This window comes from Hypanus sabinus, chromosome 3 (genome assembly GCF_030144855.1).
Source record: "Hypanus sabinus isolate sHypSab1 chromosome 3, sHypSab1.hap1, whole genome shotgun sequence".
Taxonomy (NCBI): Eukaryota; Metazoa; Chordata; class Chondrichthyes; order Myliobatiformes; family Dasyatidae; genus Hypanus; species Hypanus sabinus.
This window is the reverse complement of record NC_082708.1, coordinates 151,450,357-151,467,612: the sequence shown is the minus strand read 5'-3', so window position 1 is coordinate 151,467,612 and position 17,256 is coordinate 151,450,357. Positions and strand designations below refer to the sequence as shown.

The following is a 17,256-nucleotide window of genomic DNA, read 5'->3' as shown; positions in this document are numbered from 1 at the left end:
GGGCAACAGCTTGCTCTCGATGTGTATCTGGTCAGCTAAGGTGCAATATCCATGGCCAACTCTGACTGACGGAGGCCTCAGAATTGGACAGTGCAGAGAGATAAAAACTACAATGAATTACAAAGTTAATTAAGTGCAAAAAAAGAATAATGAAGTTCCTGGTCTGTTTAAGGATCTGATGGCAGAGGAGAAGAAGCTGTCTCCCTGATAGTACTAATGAGAAGAGGGCATGACCTGGATGGGAAGAGTCTTTAGTGATGGTTCCTGACTTCTGGAGGTTTTTCACTACCCACTCTGCTATTTATTTTAATGCTTATACCAGTTTTGTCATTTTCACATCACTTACTACACAATACCATCACTTCAATGGCTTCTTTCCAAGTTGAGAATCTCACATTCACGAAGCTGTTCACTGAGAGCTCATTCACTGTGGTTTTTCTCTTCACCGCCCATGGTTCTGCTTCTTGGTAACCAGAAATGGTCACATTATTTCCTTCCCAGTCCTGGTGAAGGGTCTTGGTGCAAAACATTGACTGTTTATCCCTCTCAATGACTTCCTGAGTTCTCTCAGCATTTTGTATGTCCTCAGCATTTATGGAGCTGGTCGAGCAGAGCCCAACTGAAATTTATCATAATTTCCTCTAACCTGCCTCTAGGCTGCTGAAATTGCTAGTTATGATTGGTTAACGTTTCCTTCAGATGCAGCTACTGCCTCTTAAGAGAACCTTAGGTCATTCCTGACTTCCTTGTGATTTTGAATATTGTCTGTATGAACATGTGGATTTCCTCCAGGGTCTCCAGTTTCATGCCACACCCAAAAGATACGTGATTGATGGGTTAATCGGCCACTGTAAATTGCCCCTAGTGTATAAGGACAATCTGTGGTGAGGGGTACAGTTGAGAGGAATGTAGTGAGAAAAAAATGAGATTAGTCCAAATGGGTGCTTGACAATGCACAACACAGAGGTACACATTATGTGACCAAGAGGAAGTGGTTCACACACTATTAATCTCTTGTGATGAGCCTAATAGTGAAGGACCTTGTGGGGTTCCAGCTGACTGACTTTCTCAGAACTCAGAAACAGGTTTTATACAAGCTTTGACAAGCACAATTTGAGCTTTCTGCCTGTATTCAGATAACGCTATCCCCATTTTATGGCTTCCACTCTCCTCTGCTGACAAAGCTTCTGGCAGATGAAGAGGAACATAGAACAAACATAGAACATAGGAACTTACACCACATTACAGGCCTTCGGGCCACAATGTTGTGACAACTATGTAACCTATCCTAGAAATTTACCTAGCGCATAGCCCTCTATTTTTCTAAGCTCCATGTACCTATTTACGAGGCTCTTAAAAGACCCTATTGTATCCATTTCCACCACCACCACCGGCAGTGCATTCCATACACCCACCACTCTGTGTGAAAAACTTAACCCTGACATCCCCTCAGTACGTATTTCCACACATCTTAAAACTGTGCCCTCTCATGCTAGCCATTTCAGCCTCTGGCTATCCACACGATCACTGTCCCTCATCATCTTGTACACCTTTATCAGGTCACCTCTCATCCTCTGTCACTCCAAGGAGAAAAGGCCAAGGTCACTCAACCTATTCTCATAAGGTATGCCCTCCAATCCAGGCAGCATCCTTGTAAATCTCCTCTGCACTCTCTCTATAGTATCTACATCCTTCCCGTAGTGAGGTGACCAGAACTGAACACAGTACTCCAAGTGGAGTCTGACCAATGTCTTATATAGCTGTAACATTACCTCACGGCTCTTGAACTCAATCCCACGGTTAATGAATGCCAAAACACCATACCCCTTCTTAACAACAGTGTCAGCTTTGAGTGTCCCACTGATGTGGACCCCAAGATCTCTCAGATTCTCCACACTGCCAAGCGACTTACCATTTAAATTATATTCTGTCTTCAAATTGGTCCTACCAAAATGAACCTCTTCACACTTATCTGGGTTGAAGTCCATCTGCCACTTCTCAGCCCAGTTCTGCATCCTATTGATGACCTGACAACCCTCCAGACTATCCACAACACCCCCAACCTTTGTGTCATCTGCAAACTTACTAATGCACCCTTCTACTTCTTTGTCCATGTCATTTATAAAAATCAGAAAGTTGAGGGGTCCCAGAACAGATCCCTGTGAAACACTGCTGGCCACCGACCTCCAAACAGAATATGAAACTTGTTACCATGGATCACTAGGCTAAGGAATGGAAATCGACCCCGTGCATCCTTAACAGAGAGAAAAAAATGGCCTAAATTTATCATGATACAGACACTCAGCATAGGCAATTACAGGTCAAAGATATGTTGGCATTTCATGATGGAGGGGTGGCCAACAGAACAGCAAGCTCAGGCCACCAGCACAATAAATGTAGCATAACTGGGATACATAAACCATATGGATTATGTTATTATACATAAGAGGACAACTCACTATTAGAACGTAAATCTTACACTGTGTGCACAATATTAATTATGAACATCTTACTCGTCTTTTGCCAATAAAAAGCTCATTCCTAAGAATGCAGTGAGCTAGAGAAATTTTGATCCTGTGCCACTCCCCTATACAATAAGTGTTCTTATGATACAATAGTGTCTTTATAGATTGTGTTTGGATTTTGCAAAAATGGAAGCTTTTGACCCCACACAAGGTTTTACAGTACTAGTGTCTTTATTCATTTGCATTACCTTATAGATTTTTATCTTAGTTTATTGAATGCTCTTATTGAGCATGAAACCTAATTTTATATTTAGTCCTGACGAAGAGTCTCGGCCCGAAACTTCAACAGCGCTTCCTCCTTATAGATGCTGCCTGGCCTGCTGTGTTCCACCAGCATTTTGAGTGTGTTGTTTTTATATATTAGTATTTTTTTAATAATACGACCTCAATGCTCAGCTGTAATGAAATAATTTGTATTTTCATTGTTCCTCAGTACATGAGACAATAATAAACCAATTTATTTACCAATTTATAAACATTATTAGGGATCTCTGACATGCCATAATTTTGTTATTTTCTTTCTGTCAAAGCTCTGGTAATACATAATTCCTTGAAGAAAAGCTTAACTAATTTCACAAATCAAAATTTCAAAATACTATCTCATTATTAGCCTTTAACAATATTCAGCAACAGTGAAATAAATGCAAAGAAAAGGAATTTGGCTTCACAATAACTAATCTATATTGTGGTTTCAGCCCGAAACATCGACTGTAGTTCTTTCATTAGATGCTGCCTGGCCTGCTGAGTTCCTCCAGCATTTTGTGTATGTAAATCTAATTGTTAACTGAAGGTGAATTTTACATAGTAGCTTTAGTTTTAAATTAGATAACTGCAGTTTAGCTTTCAATTAGGCAGAACCTTGTTCACATGCAACTCCAAGTCTCCTGTCTTAGCAAGGAGTCCTGTCGATAGACACATCATTCTGTAGTCGCACTTGGGCTATGTACTATGAGAGTACTATGAGACGAGTCTGTGCTATCCAGGTACTAAAATTTACTACAGTCACATTTACTCAGTATTTTCCGTGCTTTTTTGAACTGTTGCTTGATGGCATACAAGAGGGGAGAAGCTCTGTTTATAATGTACTCTGTCAAAGCTGGCATGATATCTGAAGGGGCTTTGTGAAATACAGTCATTGTTATGCAGGTTAAAATGGTATCCAATTTCGACAAAGCACATTTCCATTAGCAGCAAAATAGCTGCTAACCTGTTTTTATCTATTATTTATTGATAAGGTAAAATGTTAGTCACTGGGTGTGGAGAACTCCACTACTCTTTCAAGTGTTGCGGTAGGTTATCATATTCAGATCTCTTCCTCTACGGCCCTTTACCTTTCTTACCAACCTAGCTTACCTATCACCTTCTAACTATCCTCTTTCCCCTCTCCCACCTTGTTATTCTTCTCACTTCCTTTCCAGTCCTGAAGAAGAGTCTCAGCCCAAAACGTGAAAAGTTTATTCTAATTTCCATAGATGCTGCCTAACTTGTTAAGTCCCTCTAGCACTTTATGCATGTTGCTTTGGATTTCTAGCATCTACAGACCTTCTTGTGTTTATAATTCTGGCCTTGTTGTCTTTCACTTTGTTCTGATTTCTCACTGATCTGGTATTGACACCAACTTCACTTTCCTATCCAAGTCCAATAACCCTCCTTTACCCTACAGCTCAAAAATAAAGTAACTATAGTCACAAAGAACTGTAACAAATTTAAAAAAAAAGTATTTGTAAATCCTTTAGGAAAATAAAGGTGCTGTTAATGGGAGAGCAGCTCTTCCAATTGCTCGGAATATTAATTGATAACAGGTTACTTGAGATGTTCAGTTCAGGATCATTTGGTGGGCAGGCAAATACAGTTCACACCAATCATCCTTGTCATCATCCCATAAGGTAACAACAGTTTTGGAAGACCTCAGTTTCAGCACCTGCAGTGAGCTAACTCCATGTTTCTGTTCTTGTTTACTGGCCTATTTTGTTGCATAGGTCTGCCTTCCACCGAGGAATCAATAGCACAGCAAAACAGGTATCACAGAAGCATTTCAGGATATCTTAGAACAAAAATGAACGGTAACTTACATTGCTTGTGTTCTTGACGACGTTTCCTATAATGACAACGACACGTCCCTTGAAACTCTGGAGCAAGCTAGTAGATGCACAATGTATCAGCTCACCATCTGGGCCAAAGGCAGAACTGTATGGAATGTTTATGCTGCCATTGATATGACCACGAGCAAATCTGGCATGAGTAGTCAAGGAGTGTACCAGTGGTAAAACATTACAGGCAGTTATATAAAAATTCAATAGAACCTAAACCACACCTAAAAAGCAGCTTTGTAATCCACTTAACACTTGTACTTACTTCTCTGACAAACAGAATGTTTAACACTTTAACATTTATGGTTATTAACCAAACAAACGGGATGTTCAACTCTCTAAGTTCTACTCACTTAATGATTATGCTAGGCCTTTGCTATCTATTAGAAATATCACAGAACATTCACATCTCAACTATTTCCACTGTAACCCTGTATGATATTAAAAGTATATAAAAGCTCAGATATCACAATACCTTGTCAATTATGTGCTGCTATTTATATTTTCATAGCAAAAGAAATATTTCAATATCTCTATCTTGATTAAAGTCCATGTCAATCAGCATTGCATTAATTGGTTCAGTTGCAAATATTAGAAATATTTGGTGGGATTGGAACTTAAGTCCACAATTGAGTCAATAGCCACAGCTTTGTACAAATAATTCTGCTGTAATGCATGCTTCCACAACACGAATTGGTTATAACCTCACTGATGGATTAGGAACATCATTACACCGGCCACACTGGTTGCTGTGCAATCAAGAAAACCTTTCTATAATGTGAGCTTTTTTTTAGAAATGTAACAGCAAAACTAGACGAGAAGAAGGTCATTTTGTCCTAGACCTCACCTATACTATTCAACATGATCCTGGCTGGTCTTACCCAAGCCTCAGCTCCTCCCCAAGATTTAATCTGTTGATATGAACTACAGAAGATGAAATAGAGTATTATTGGCTCATATCTTTTGGTTAAGTAATGACATTTAATTTCTCCACGACTTAAGAATAACTAATATTTTTGTTGCAACCAATTCAAGTCTTAATTTTCTGCTTTTGGAATTCAAGCAACACTACTTGTAATAACAATTAATTAATTAATTAATTCAACACAATCAGCCGACAAGAGAAGAATCTCGACGTAGTTCTTTCACAAGCCATGACTGAGGGAAGAATCTCTCAAATAAATATTGGTCAAAGATGAAACTAAAATTTTTAAGAGGTGGAGAATGGATTCTTTTTTCTTCCCCAAAACCAGTACCATCTAATCCTGAATGGACCTAAGAGACAGACAGTTCTTGGCTTCAGGACGTTTTAGTAGCTTTAACCACAGCAAAGCTCCCTCTGGTAACCCTTCTTCCCTTTTCTCCAAGATTCTCTCTCTCTCTCTCTCTCCTATCAGATTCCATCTAATTTAGCCCTTTACCTTTTCTCCCCCTTCCCCTGCCCACCCAACTTTTCCTCATCTGATTTCATCTAACATCCGCCAGCTTGTACTTCTTCCCTTACCCCCACCTACTTATTCTGGCCTCTTCCCTTTCCTTTCTAGTCCTGATGAAGGGTCTCGGCTCTTAAGGTCAACTGTTTATTCCTCTTCATAGATGCTGCCCGACCTGCTGAGTTCCTCCAGCATTTTGGGTGTGTTGTATCAAGGAAATGCTGCACCATTATAGATGTGATCTGGTATCTGATACCTAAAACCATAACACAGGTTAATATAAAATATCCAAAAGCATCATTTGAAACAGTGCAGTTAATTTTTTGATCTTGTCTCACCAAGACCAATGTCATTAAATAGATTATTTCATTGCTATTAGTGAAGTCTTTCTGCATGCAAATTGACTCACATATCTCCTATATTACACTAACTACCTGCAAATGCCTTAGGCCATAACCTAAATGAAAGTTTCATTTTACAATATCAAGGGCCAATACACTGAATTACATTGAAATAGAATCAGAAAAGATATTCAATCAAAACTAGACGTTACATCAACATATTTGGAGCAAAGCAAATCCATTATTGGATGGTGGATTAAAAAATCAGAAATATTTCTCAACGTTAGGAAAAATGAAGAATGTGCAGAGATGAGGAGCATTATGACTTGGGGAAGAGCACTACTTTGCATTGATCTGCCAGTGCCATCCATTTCTCGTTATGGACTAAGCAATATGAATGAAATGGGTGATGGAGGCTCACATTTTAACTCAGTGCAAACATCAATTTCAGCGGGCAAAAAACATCGAAGTTCTTTCAGCACAGAGTTTTATCATTTAATGCATAGTTAAAATAAACAGAGAACACTAGACACCTATGCAAGTGCACTTCAATGATTAAATGGTACACAGGTAAACCTATCATTACCTCACACTTACTACACTTCTTCACACTCTCATGAAAAAAAGGCAAGTTAGTCACAAAATATGTGATAGTTTCAGTTCAGCTTGTAACTCAATGCCACCAGCAGTAGTAGAAATTTCAGCATAGGTGACCTCTGCAGGTATCAAACAACCTGCCAGCTATTCAACCTCTCTCTTGTGTTTAATTGTGATGCTTATGAAGTCAACATTTAAGAATAGTTTTTAATGCGCCATAATATATTTAAATCACTTCTGCACAACTGAACACAACACCAACATTCAAGGAAATCTCTATGGTTTATCATACTTTTGCTCTATAGGATGCAAGCTACCAGCTATTATTGATGAAATATGTTATATATCTATAAAATCATATATAATTCACACTCAATTTAATAAGGGATGGATGGATCAAGCATGTTGCAGTTTTTGGTATTGTGTGCGTGAATGTATTGTGTTACATTAAGTTGGCAGCAAAAGAGCTAGACATTTGGCACAGATGGTCTGTGTTAATATTTGTACTTCACACAAGCCTTCTAATATTCATGTTCATCTTTCCACTTCAGCCTTTTTCCTGCCTCTATGCATCTATTCTTTTCATTCCAGAAGCTCTGTGGCAGTAACTTCTATTCTTTGGATGTAAGCTTTGGCTAGGTTTCCTTATGAACTTATTAATAGCTTTTTTTATATTTTTAACTTCTTTTGAATGCTCAAACTATTTTTCCTATGCCCACTGCAGGAGATACTTTTGGATTCATTACACACTTCCCTCCCCTACCTTCTATGCTCCTGTCTGCTTAGCCTTTCCTGGCAGGAATTTCCTATCTTTCTCTGCTATCTTTCCAACATGACTTTATCCTTTTATAATGAGACCAGACGTGAAAAGGGGTCCTGTACAAATTTAGTTAATTATCTCTGAAAGCAAACATATAATTACAATGCCACATGATAAGTGATACTCATTATGCAATATTGAAGTTAAGCTCTAAGTGATATGGAATGCAGCTTGTGAGATTGTAATTGTTAATATGGGCAATTAGGGATGGGCATAATGTGTTGTTCCTACCAATGGTAGCAATATCCCATAAGTATAAAAATAAGCAACTTTTAGCAGATTCTCTTATAATGAGGACCAATGTGGGCCCTCCACAACCCATCAGTACAATATTCAGTAACAATCTTCAATTTTATATTAGTGGAACCCTTTGTGCTGTGACATATTATACTTTTCGTTAAAAATTGTTATGAGTTTTTTTGTTCAAATAATGAGATCTTGTACAGTTACAATCGGAGTCCAGTTGTTCTTTTACACTGAACAATCATATCAGCTAATATAATTCAAAGTGAACTCCCACTTAACAGCTTGCTTTCCATATCGTACCACCCTGGTTTGTGTACTGACTTGCATATATCATGCAGACAGCTTGGATGCAATATTCATGGTCGACCTCTAGTAATGGAGGGCCTCAAACTCCCACCATAAAGCATGAATACAATTTGTCACTTTTCTGACCAAAGAGAAAAGCAAAACATTTACATGCAGTGAAAAACTGGAGTTTAATGAACTTGCTTTGCAGTTAGATCTCCTGTTACTTCTTGGACCCACCAACTTTGTTTTTAATCACTACCTCACTTTCAAGTATCAAAGTAAAAAACTGTCTCCCCGCCGGCTTGTGTGTCCTGCTAAATAGAGGAAACCTCCCGCATCTCATTTGGGGAGGAGGAGGAAAACACTCCAATAAGTGTAATCACATTAATGCTTTTATGTTGCTTTAGACAGCCTCTGAAATTTTAATCATCTTCACAGAATGATGCTGCCCTACGAAAAATGTAAAACCCTTCATTTCTAATTACTTTTAACAGTAGCTGTTGCCTTAGAAACACAGCATCTTGAAAAATTGGGTTTCCTTAACCACAATTTTAAATCTGCAGCTCCTCATGAGATCTTTTGTGAAACTGCTTATGAAGTGCTAGGGAAGTAATTAGTGCCAATACATTTGTGGTCAAGGGGTAATTCTCTCCACTTCCTTTAAATGGTTAAGGAATCCCTTTCTCCTCGACACAAAAACCTCTAAGCACTGGGATAAAAGATAGTCGAGAGTAAGGCTAAATTACTTTTGTGTACATGCATGTGCAAGTTGGACACCCACTTGAGACCATATACAAGCATCGTTCTAAACTTAGCTTTGCAATATGCTGAATGGACTACTTAGGGGGTTTATTTTAATTCTGCAGCTGACATCATTGCTTGAATAACACTTCGGCATGCTGTCGGTGCTATAAGAGAATCTCCCACAGATTTCTGTGAATTGATGTCTATTAACAACACCAGCATCAGTGCTAGAGAATTCAGTCAGTTCAATTTATGTTTGGTCAATTTATAAACTAGTGCATGGTAGTGATACTGCACATCAGACATCTACTAAATGGTTCTCATTAGTGACGATGTCCTGATAATTTTCCATTATCATCTAAAGTTAACATTTTCCTCAATGAATATTGATATTAGGCATCAACAAGCCAGGGAAAAGCATGAGCTTGATTCAGCACAACACACTCTTCACACCATTGACAATGCATTAGGAGTCTATCTTAAGGAGAGGACACCCAACTTGCTAGTTAGTATTACAGCCTTGATGAATGAGGCTGTAACATAATGCTAGTTCCTGGCGAGTTATGCAGATATTTTCTAACTGTCAGAACACTGGTTCATTGGAATTATTCAGGCATGGATAATAGTCTCCCACTGCTATCCATAGATGTGGTTCAGGTATAACACTCAAATTCAAGACAATTGGGATCTCTTTCTTAATTACTTAAAATGTAATTATTTCAACTAAACAGATCAGCTTTTAAATTTCAAAGTTAATTTATTATGGCTATAGGGTAATAGCTGTTCCTGAACTCGGTGGTGTAGGATCCAAGACACTATTCAGAGAGATGTTGAGTCCTACCTCTAGAAGTTTGGGGATAAATTTATTTTGAACTATAGTACTGAAGACTCAGCCAACACCTAATGCAGATTATACAGTTATTCATTTCATTTTCTGGGTTATTGCTAGCTGCAAATTGGCCACTAAAAGCAATTCACTGGCTGGAGATCCTGAGGTTCTGGAAAGCTGTTTTGCAAATATGCTTTTTTACTTTTGATCCTATAAAAGGTCTGTTGAAATCTGCAATTTCTTCTGCGTATGTAAGATGAGCAATAATTCTGCATCATCTACTCTCACTGATGCAGGTATTTCAGTGATTATGGGTACAGTTCTGAGGATGTTTCCACAGGTTAGAGTTCACACCCGTAACACAATAAAGCCAAGCTGTAATAAATTCCTTGAGAAGATAGCAAGCTATAAAGCTTGTAATTCACTCAGTTGCCCCAGAGGCACTTTAATTGCAGTGAGTCTTTCCGTCTCAGATGGCAGAGTTTGTAACTGTCCATACAGAGTGGACTCACTGAAAAGTGCTGGAGATTATCTGCTCTTTGGATTGACTAGAAATTTTGCTGCTTCTGGAACATTTTGGCACAATTGTGATGTGTTGTGTTGGGGTAGAAATATGTGGTAGCGCAGTGATTAGGATAAAACTATTACAGGGCCAGCAAACTGGGTTCAATTCTGCTGCTGGCTGTAAAGAGTGTGTATGTTTTCCCTGAGGCTCAGTGGGTTTTCTTCAGGTGCTCCAGTTCCTTCCCACGTTCCAAAGATGCACGCATTAATAGATTAATGGTATCATGGGTGTAATTGGGCTCATTGGGCTGGAAAAGCCTGTTACCCGGCTGTATACCTAAATGAAAGCAAATTAATAAATAACCTCCAACAAGAGTCCTCACAGTAGTTCCAACTTGTCTTCCACCTATTTTTCACAGTATAACTTGTATAATATAATGATATGTCTGAATTCTAATACCTGCATTATAATGGTAGCTATTTAAGCAAACTGGTCGTACTGCAATGCAAATGTCACAGTATGTGCTGCAGTAAGAGGGGGAGGGGAAAGTGTTGTTGCTTTGCTGCTGATTGTGCATGGGAGGAGAGGTGTGCGGGGGGGGGGGTTGGAGTTCTAAAGTTTTTACTGTCACTCATTCTTTGGGGCACTCCTATTTTCGTGGAACAAGAATTTCAGGTTGTATATTGTATACATTCTCTGATATTAAATGTAATGATTGAACGATTAATCAGTTTATTTCCTAACCCTGACACTACACCTTACATCCAAAAATGACTTAGCCTCAGTTCTCATGGAATACTAAATGAGATGGTGATGGTGTATTTCCTCTCTGCTCCTCTCACTAAAGCAATGACTTGTTCTTAGATCAATTCCATGACACTCGGGTAATCTCTGGGAACATGTGCAATGTGGGCGGAGTTAAGATTGCGCCAAATGACTGCCTCTTTGAGCTCATCTTCAGAAACTGCTTAAATTCTTCTCTTCTTTTATTTCCTTTTCAGGGTGGCCGGGGTTCTATCGAAGTCCCTGAACTGCACAGCAATGAGTTCCCGTTCTTGGAGCTCATGGACCGCCCGCCAATTTTCCAACATTCTCCAGGTGCAGCATGGAAGACACCTTCACCTTTCCTGCCTATCCCCTCCCTCCTTCTCCTGCCCTACCCCTTGATCTTTCCCCTTAATGGTTTTTCACCTGGCACCTACCAGCCTTCCCACACTCCCCCCACCTTCTTTATAGGGTCCCTGCCCTGTCCCTCTTCATTCCTGACGAAGGGTCTCAGCCTGAAATGTTGACTGCTTGTTCCCACGGATGCTGCCTGACCTGATGAGTTCCTCCAGCGTGTTGTGGCATGGAAGATGCTGGTGTGTGGCACTGTGGACGACCGATTTCAGGCCGGTGTCGCCAATTGAGGTGTTGTGGGAGAAGGAAGATCAAGATTTTGTGGCTGCAGATGCTACAAATAGAGGTCTCTAGTCGAGCAATCACTCTTTCCTGATGGTGGGGAAAGTTTGCTGCTGATTCTCGAGTTGCAGAATCTTGGAAAAAAGTGACATGGCAGACTGTAACATTGTACCGGCAACTGTTTGTTGGTCTCCCCTTTCGCTGTGAAATAGGTGACATTTCTCTGTCCCTTGTTAGTGAGAAAGAGTCTGTGGCATGTTGAACTGTTGGGTAAACAGTAGTTTTTGTTGATTGCAGATCATGGTCTCTCTTTGGGTGCTTTGTTACTGCTTGGTGGGTGGGGGGAACTGACACTTTCTGCAGACCCTTTTGGGTGGAGGGGGAAAGGTGTTTGGGGTTCTAACATTCTTTTGCAGTTCCTTCTTTTCGGGTTCTTCTGTTTCTCATGGATGTCAGCAAAGAGGAAGAATTTCAGATTGTATGCGAAGACGAAGTCTTGTTATATGGTTGTACTGTATCCATTTTGATAATAAATGGAAGAATTTGAACATTCATGGTCTCATTCTTCCTCTGCCATTCAATTAGACTGGCATTAAACCTAACTTTCCCAACTCCATTTCTCCTTCACTTAACAAGAATCCTGGCAGCACCAATTGAGCTGCAGCAAACATTGTCATGTGGGGGAAAGAGTTCCAGACTTCTGCGGGGAAATGTGCACCAGGATTTTGCTCTTGATTTGGCTGGCTCTAACTTTAGTAATGATCCTTGTGTTTGAATATCTCACCAGAAGAGATTATTACTCCATCTCATTTTATCAAATGGTTTTAGTATTTTATCAACCTCACTCATATCTATCCCTTGTCTCTTACTAATCTTCTGACCTCAGAGATAAAGCAACCTGCCCTTAATTTAATTCTCTAAATCCTGATATTATTTGTAAGCAACCAGGCTTTGCACACAATTTTAGGCAATGATTATGGATGCATTGGCCCTCTGCTGATTGGGTCAACCATGGATGTTGCGTCTTAACTATCTATGCAAGTCAGGGCAGTAAGATATGGAGAACAAGCTGTTGTCCATGCAGGCTCCCCCTCTCCACAAACCTGATGAATCCAAAGGAATTGCAGAGACCTATACAGTTTGGCACCAGCCGTGTCATAGGAGTTGCCATTCAGCATTGGACTCAACATAGGGCTGCCTTATGGACCCTCTAATGATTGTGGCCACGCTATTTAAATTACTGGGGTGTTAGGGGTAGGAGGGCTGCTGGTTTGCAGAAAAACAAAAGTCCAATTGCTCTCTATCCTATGCCCTCCATGTGCCCCATTTAACATGCTTACATTAAAACACGTAAAAATACATGCTTTAATCTTTGTCTCCTTCCTCTATCCCTGACCCAAAGCACAGACTTAGGCTTTAACAAATCATAAATAAACTTTATTACCATTGGCCTATCTGACATGGAAATAACATTACAAGAATAGTATAAAACTCAATAAAAAGGCTTTGTTCATGGCTCATTCAGAAATATGATGGTGGAGGGAAGAAGCTGTTCCTGAAAGCAATAAGATTTTGCCTTCTTGAGGCACCATCTCTTGAGGATGTCCTCAAAGGTAGACATCCCCCTCTTCCTGCTCAACCCAAGGCACAGACTCCAATCCCTAACCACCCATGCTGCCTGAGCTCTTGCATCACAAACCAATCAATTTTATGGCCGCTTATCATTCTGACGAGATGAACTTGGCCTCTGGCTATCTAACACATACCTGAGAGTGAGCACAAAAGATTCTGCAGGTGCTGGAAATGCAGAATAACACACACAAAATGCTAGAGCTAGTCAGCAGGTCAGGCAGCATCTATGGAAATGAATAAACAGTCGACATTTCGGGCTGAGACCCTTCATCAGGATTGGAAAGGAAGGGGGAAGATGTCAGAATAAGAAGGTGGAGGAAAGGGAAGGATGACATGATAGGTGATAGGTGAAGCCAGAGGGAGGTGATAAGCAGGTGAGGAGAAGAGGTAAGAGGCCAGGCTAGGGAGTTGAAGAAGAGGGAAAGGGGAGGGGGAAAATTGCCAGAAATTGGAGAAATTGATGTTCATGCTATCAGTTTGCTGGCTACCAAGATGGAATATGAGGTGTTGCTCCTTCCAACATGGAAGTGGCCTCATCGTGGCAGAAGAGTAGCCAATTTGCTGGAATAGGAATGAGGATAGGAAATAAAAATGGTTGGCTACCAGTAAGTACCGCTTTTTGCAGATGGAGCGGAGGTGCTCGACAAACCGGTTCCCCAATGTATATCAGTTCTCATCAATGTTGAGGAAGCTTCATTGGGAACACCAGATACAGTAGGCAACCTCAACAGCTGTTTGGAATGCTGAATGGAGATGCGGGAGGAGGTGAATGGGCAGGTGTAGCACTTTGGCCACTTGCAGGGGTAAGTGACAAGAGGGAAATTAGTGGGAAGGGATGAATGAATAAGAGAACCATGGAGGGATTGATCCTTGTAGAAAGCAGAAAATGCTGGTGTGTGGGGAAGGTAAAGATGTGTTTGGTGGTAGAGTCCCATTGAAGATGGCAGAAGTTCCAGAGAATGTGTTAGATGCTGAAGTTCATGGGGTGCTAGGTGAAAAGAAGAAGAACTCTATCCCTATTAAAATGCGGGAAGATGGGGTGAGTGCGCATGCCAAGGAAATGGAGCAAATGTGAATGAAGGCAGCATCAATGAGGAGGAAGGAAAGCACTTTTCTTTGAAGAAGTATGACATCTCTGATGCTTTGGAAAAGAAAACCTCATCCCAGGAACTGGTGTGGCAGAGACACTGAGGAAAGGGAATGGCATTTTTACAGGACACTCAGCAGGAAGAGGGATAGTCAAAATAGCTGTGGGAATTGGTAGGTTTAGAAAATATATTGGTCGATAGTTTGTCTCCAGAGATGGAGAAAGGCGAGAGAAGTGTTAGAAATGGACCAAGTGCATTTAAGGACATGATGGAAGTTGGAGGCAAAGTTGGTGAAACTGATGAGCTCAGCATTGGTGCATGAAACACCACCAAAACAGTTGTCAATATTGCGCGGTAAGTGTTGGGGATCATTACCTGGAAAGGCAAGTATAGCTGGGCTTATGCAAGTGTCCACTGATAAACCATGGGTTTGTTGAAAGTGAAAGAGAAGTTGTTGAGAGTGAGGACTACTTCTGCCAAACAGAGGAAGGTGGTGGTGGAGGGGAACTGGTCGGATCTGTTGTCAAGCAAGGAGGTTGCAACCAAACCCAAGGAGATTGGGTGAAACAGTAGTTTGGAGTTGGGTGACAACAATGATTTCATCCATTTTCAGGATGCGCAAAAGTTACAGATCACTCTCTACTTAGTTATTTCTCATTTTAAATAGGCAAATTGATTTATTATTGTCACATGTACTGAGGGCAGAGTTAAAAGCTTTGCCTTGCTTGCCATTCATACAGATGATTCCATTACAAGTGTACTAAGGTATTAAATGCAATGGAGGCAGACAATAAAGTGCAAGTCATAAAGAGGCAGATCATGAGGTTAAGATTCCACCTTATCATAGAAGTGGCTGTTCAATAGTTTTATAACAATGGGACAGAAGCTACCCTTTACCCCAGTGGCACATGCTTTCAAGCTTTGTATCTTTTGCCAGATGTGTGTGGGGGGGTGGTGGAGGGGGGAAAAGAGAGAATATCTTTCTTAACTTTAGCTTTGAGCTGTCTGATGTTATCTCTTAATACCTCTACCTGACACATCACAGAGAATTATGACAAGGCAAATATATGACAATCAGCTCACATCTAAATACTAGTTTCATGTCTCAGAACAGTCTGAGAGCTAGTGAATGAATCAAAGGGAATGTCTGTTGCACATGTGTGGCAAGAGGACCTGAATGTAATACTTTGATTTCTGGAAGGGATAAAGGACTTTGCTGAGAGCTCTGGCAAAGGTAACAAGTGAATTGGGTTTAGAGAATCATCCGAGAATGAAGTAGGATAGTATCTTTGGACCAAAAGGCACAGGGTGAACAAGTCACTGAATTACGGTGCTGTAAGTCTTAGTTAGAGGCAGTTTTAATAGGAAACAGGACACTGCAAACTACTGAGACTATGCACAGCTGGTACACATTATAGTATAAAACCAGTTCTGCTACAGCTTTAAGAGCATGACAAATATATCCAAAATTAAATGTGCATACCAACACAGTGGGAGTGGTATGGAGAGATCTCATGTTTACCTGAATTTTGAAACAATAAACAGGGACTTTTGGTAACATGTGATATGATTTTTCTTCTCTTTTCAAAGAGCAACTGGAATGCTGCTTTGGCTTGACTATTGTTTGTAGACACTTCGCAAGAATCTGACCTCATTAAATCGCTGTTACAAAAATAACCATATGTGGGTATAACCACTTTGGTTAAATTCCAAGTAAACTCGCTATGGAAGACAGTTTAATTTTGAGCACCTGATTGTAAAGGGTGTTAGGAGGCAGAGGATCCTACAGGTTTGTATGGTGAGAAGGCAATTCTGAGAGAGCTGGTGGAAAGAAAAATCCCTGTTAATAAATAAACAGGGAAAATACAGATCAGGGTACAACAGATGATGTAAAACTCCATGTCAAGTCAGTTGGTCAATACCATCAGTACTCCATGAACACATGGAACATGGGAGATGTTCAGGCCATAGAAATGGCAAACAAATCTGTTGCTCACGATACAGAGTTCAAAGTAAATTTTCTATTAAAGCACATAAAAGTCACTATATACAACCCTGAGATCCATTTTCTTGTGGGCATACTCAATCAATTCAATAAACATAATAGAATCAGTCAAAGACCACATCAACAGGATGGACAACCAGTATGCAACAGACAACAAACAGTGTAAATACAAAGAGAAAGAAAAAAAATTATTATTATTATTTTGACAGATTTTACATCAAGACTTAAGAAAATCTGCCAAATAGAGCTCAACAGTAAAAATATAACAAAAGCAATAAACATTTTCACTATACCTATATTAATGTATTCTTTTGGCATAATATGTTGGGTCTGAAACCAATCTGGAACATTTACAAATACAAATAAGAACAGAAAAGACAAATTTCAGAAAACATTATGTACACTGGAATTCGCTTACCAGTAGATTAACACTACCTAGGATAGAAGGAGGAAGAGGAATAACAGACATTAAAAATCTACACAACAGTTAGATAAAAGTTCTAAGGATATATTTTTATCAATGCAAACAAGATTCGGCACAACACGCAAGTAAATGCAATTCTGATGAGAAGTATACACCACTGAACTTAAATGAGAGCACAACCCAGAAAAAATGAAGAAATGATCACTATTGAAGAAAAAGTTAACCAATGGAAGAGCATGACCCTCCATGGTCGACATTGCCATGATCTGAACAGACTAGATGTCAACA

The 17,256-nt window shown here is 39.9% G+C and overlaps 1 protein-coding gene across 2 annotated transcripts in view; it reads right to left on the bottom strand.

Moving 5' to 3' along the window:
- tbck (TBC1 domain containing kinase) overlaps positions 1 to 17,256 on the bottom strand; it is a 229,090-nt gene that overhangs the window by 18,338 nt on the left and 193,496 nt on the right. For both annotated transcript variants that reach the window (XM_059965386.1, XM_059965385.1), the window contains exon 25: positions 4,598 to 4,757. In XM_059965386.1, coding sequence (XP_059821369.1) covers positions 4,598 to 4,757 — 160 coding nt within the window. The remainder of the gene's footprint in view (positions 1 to 4,597; positions 4,758 to 17,256) is intronic.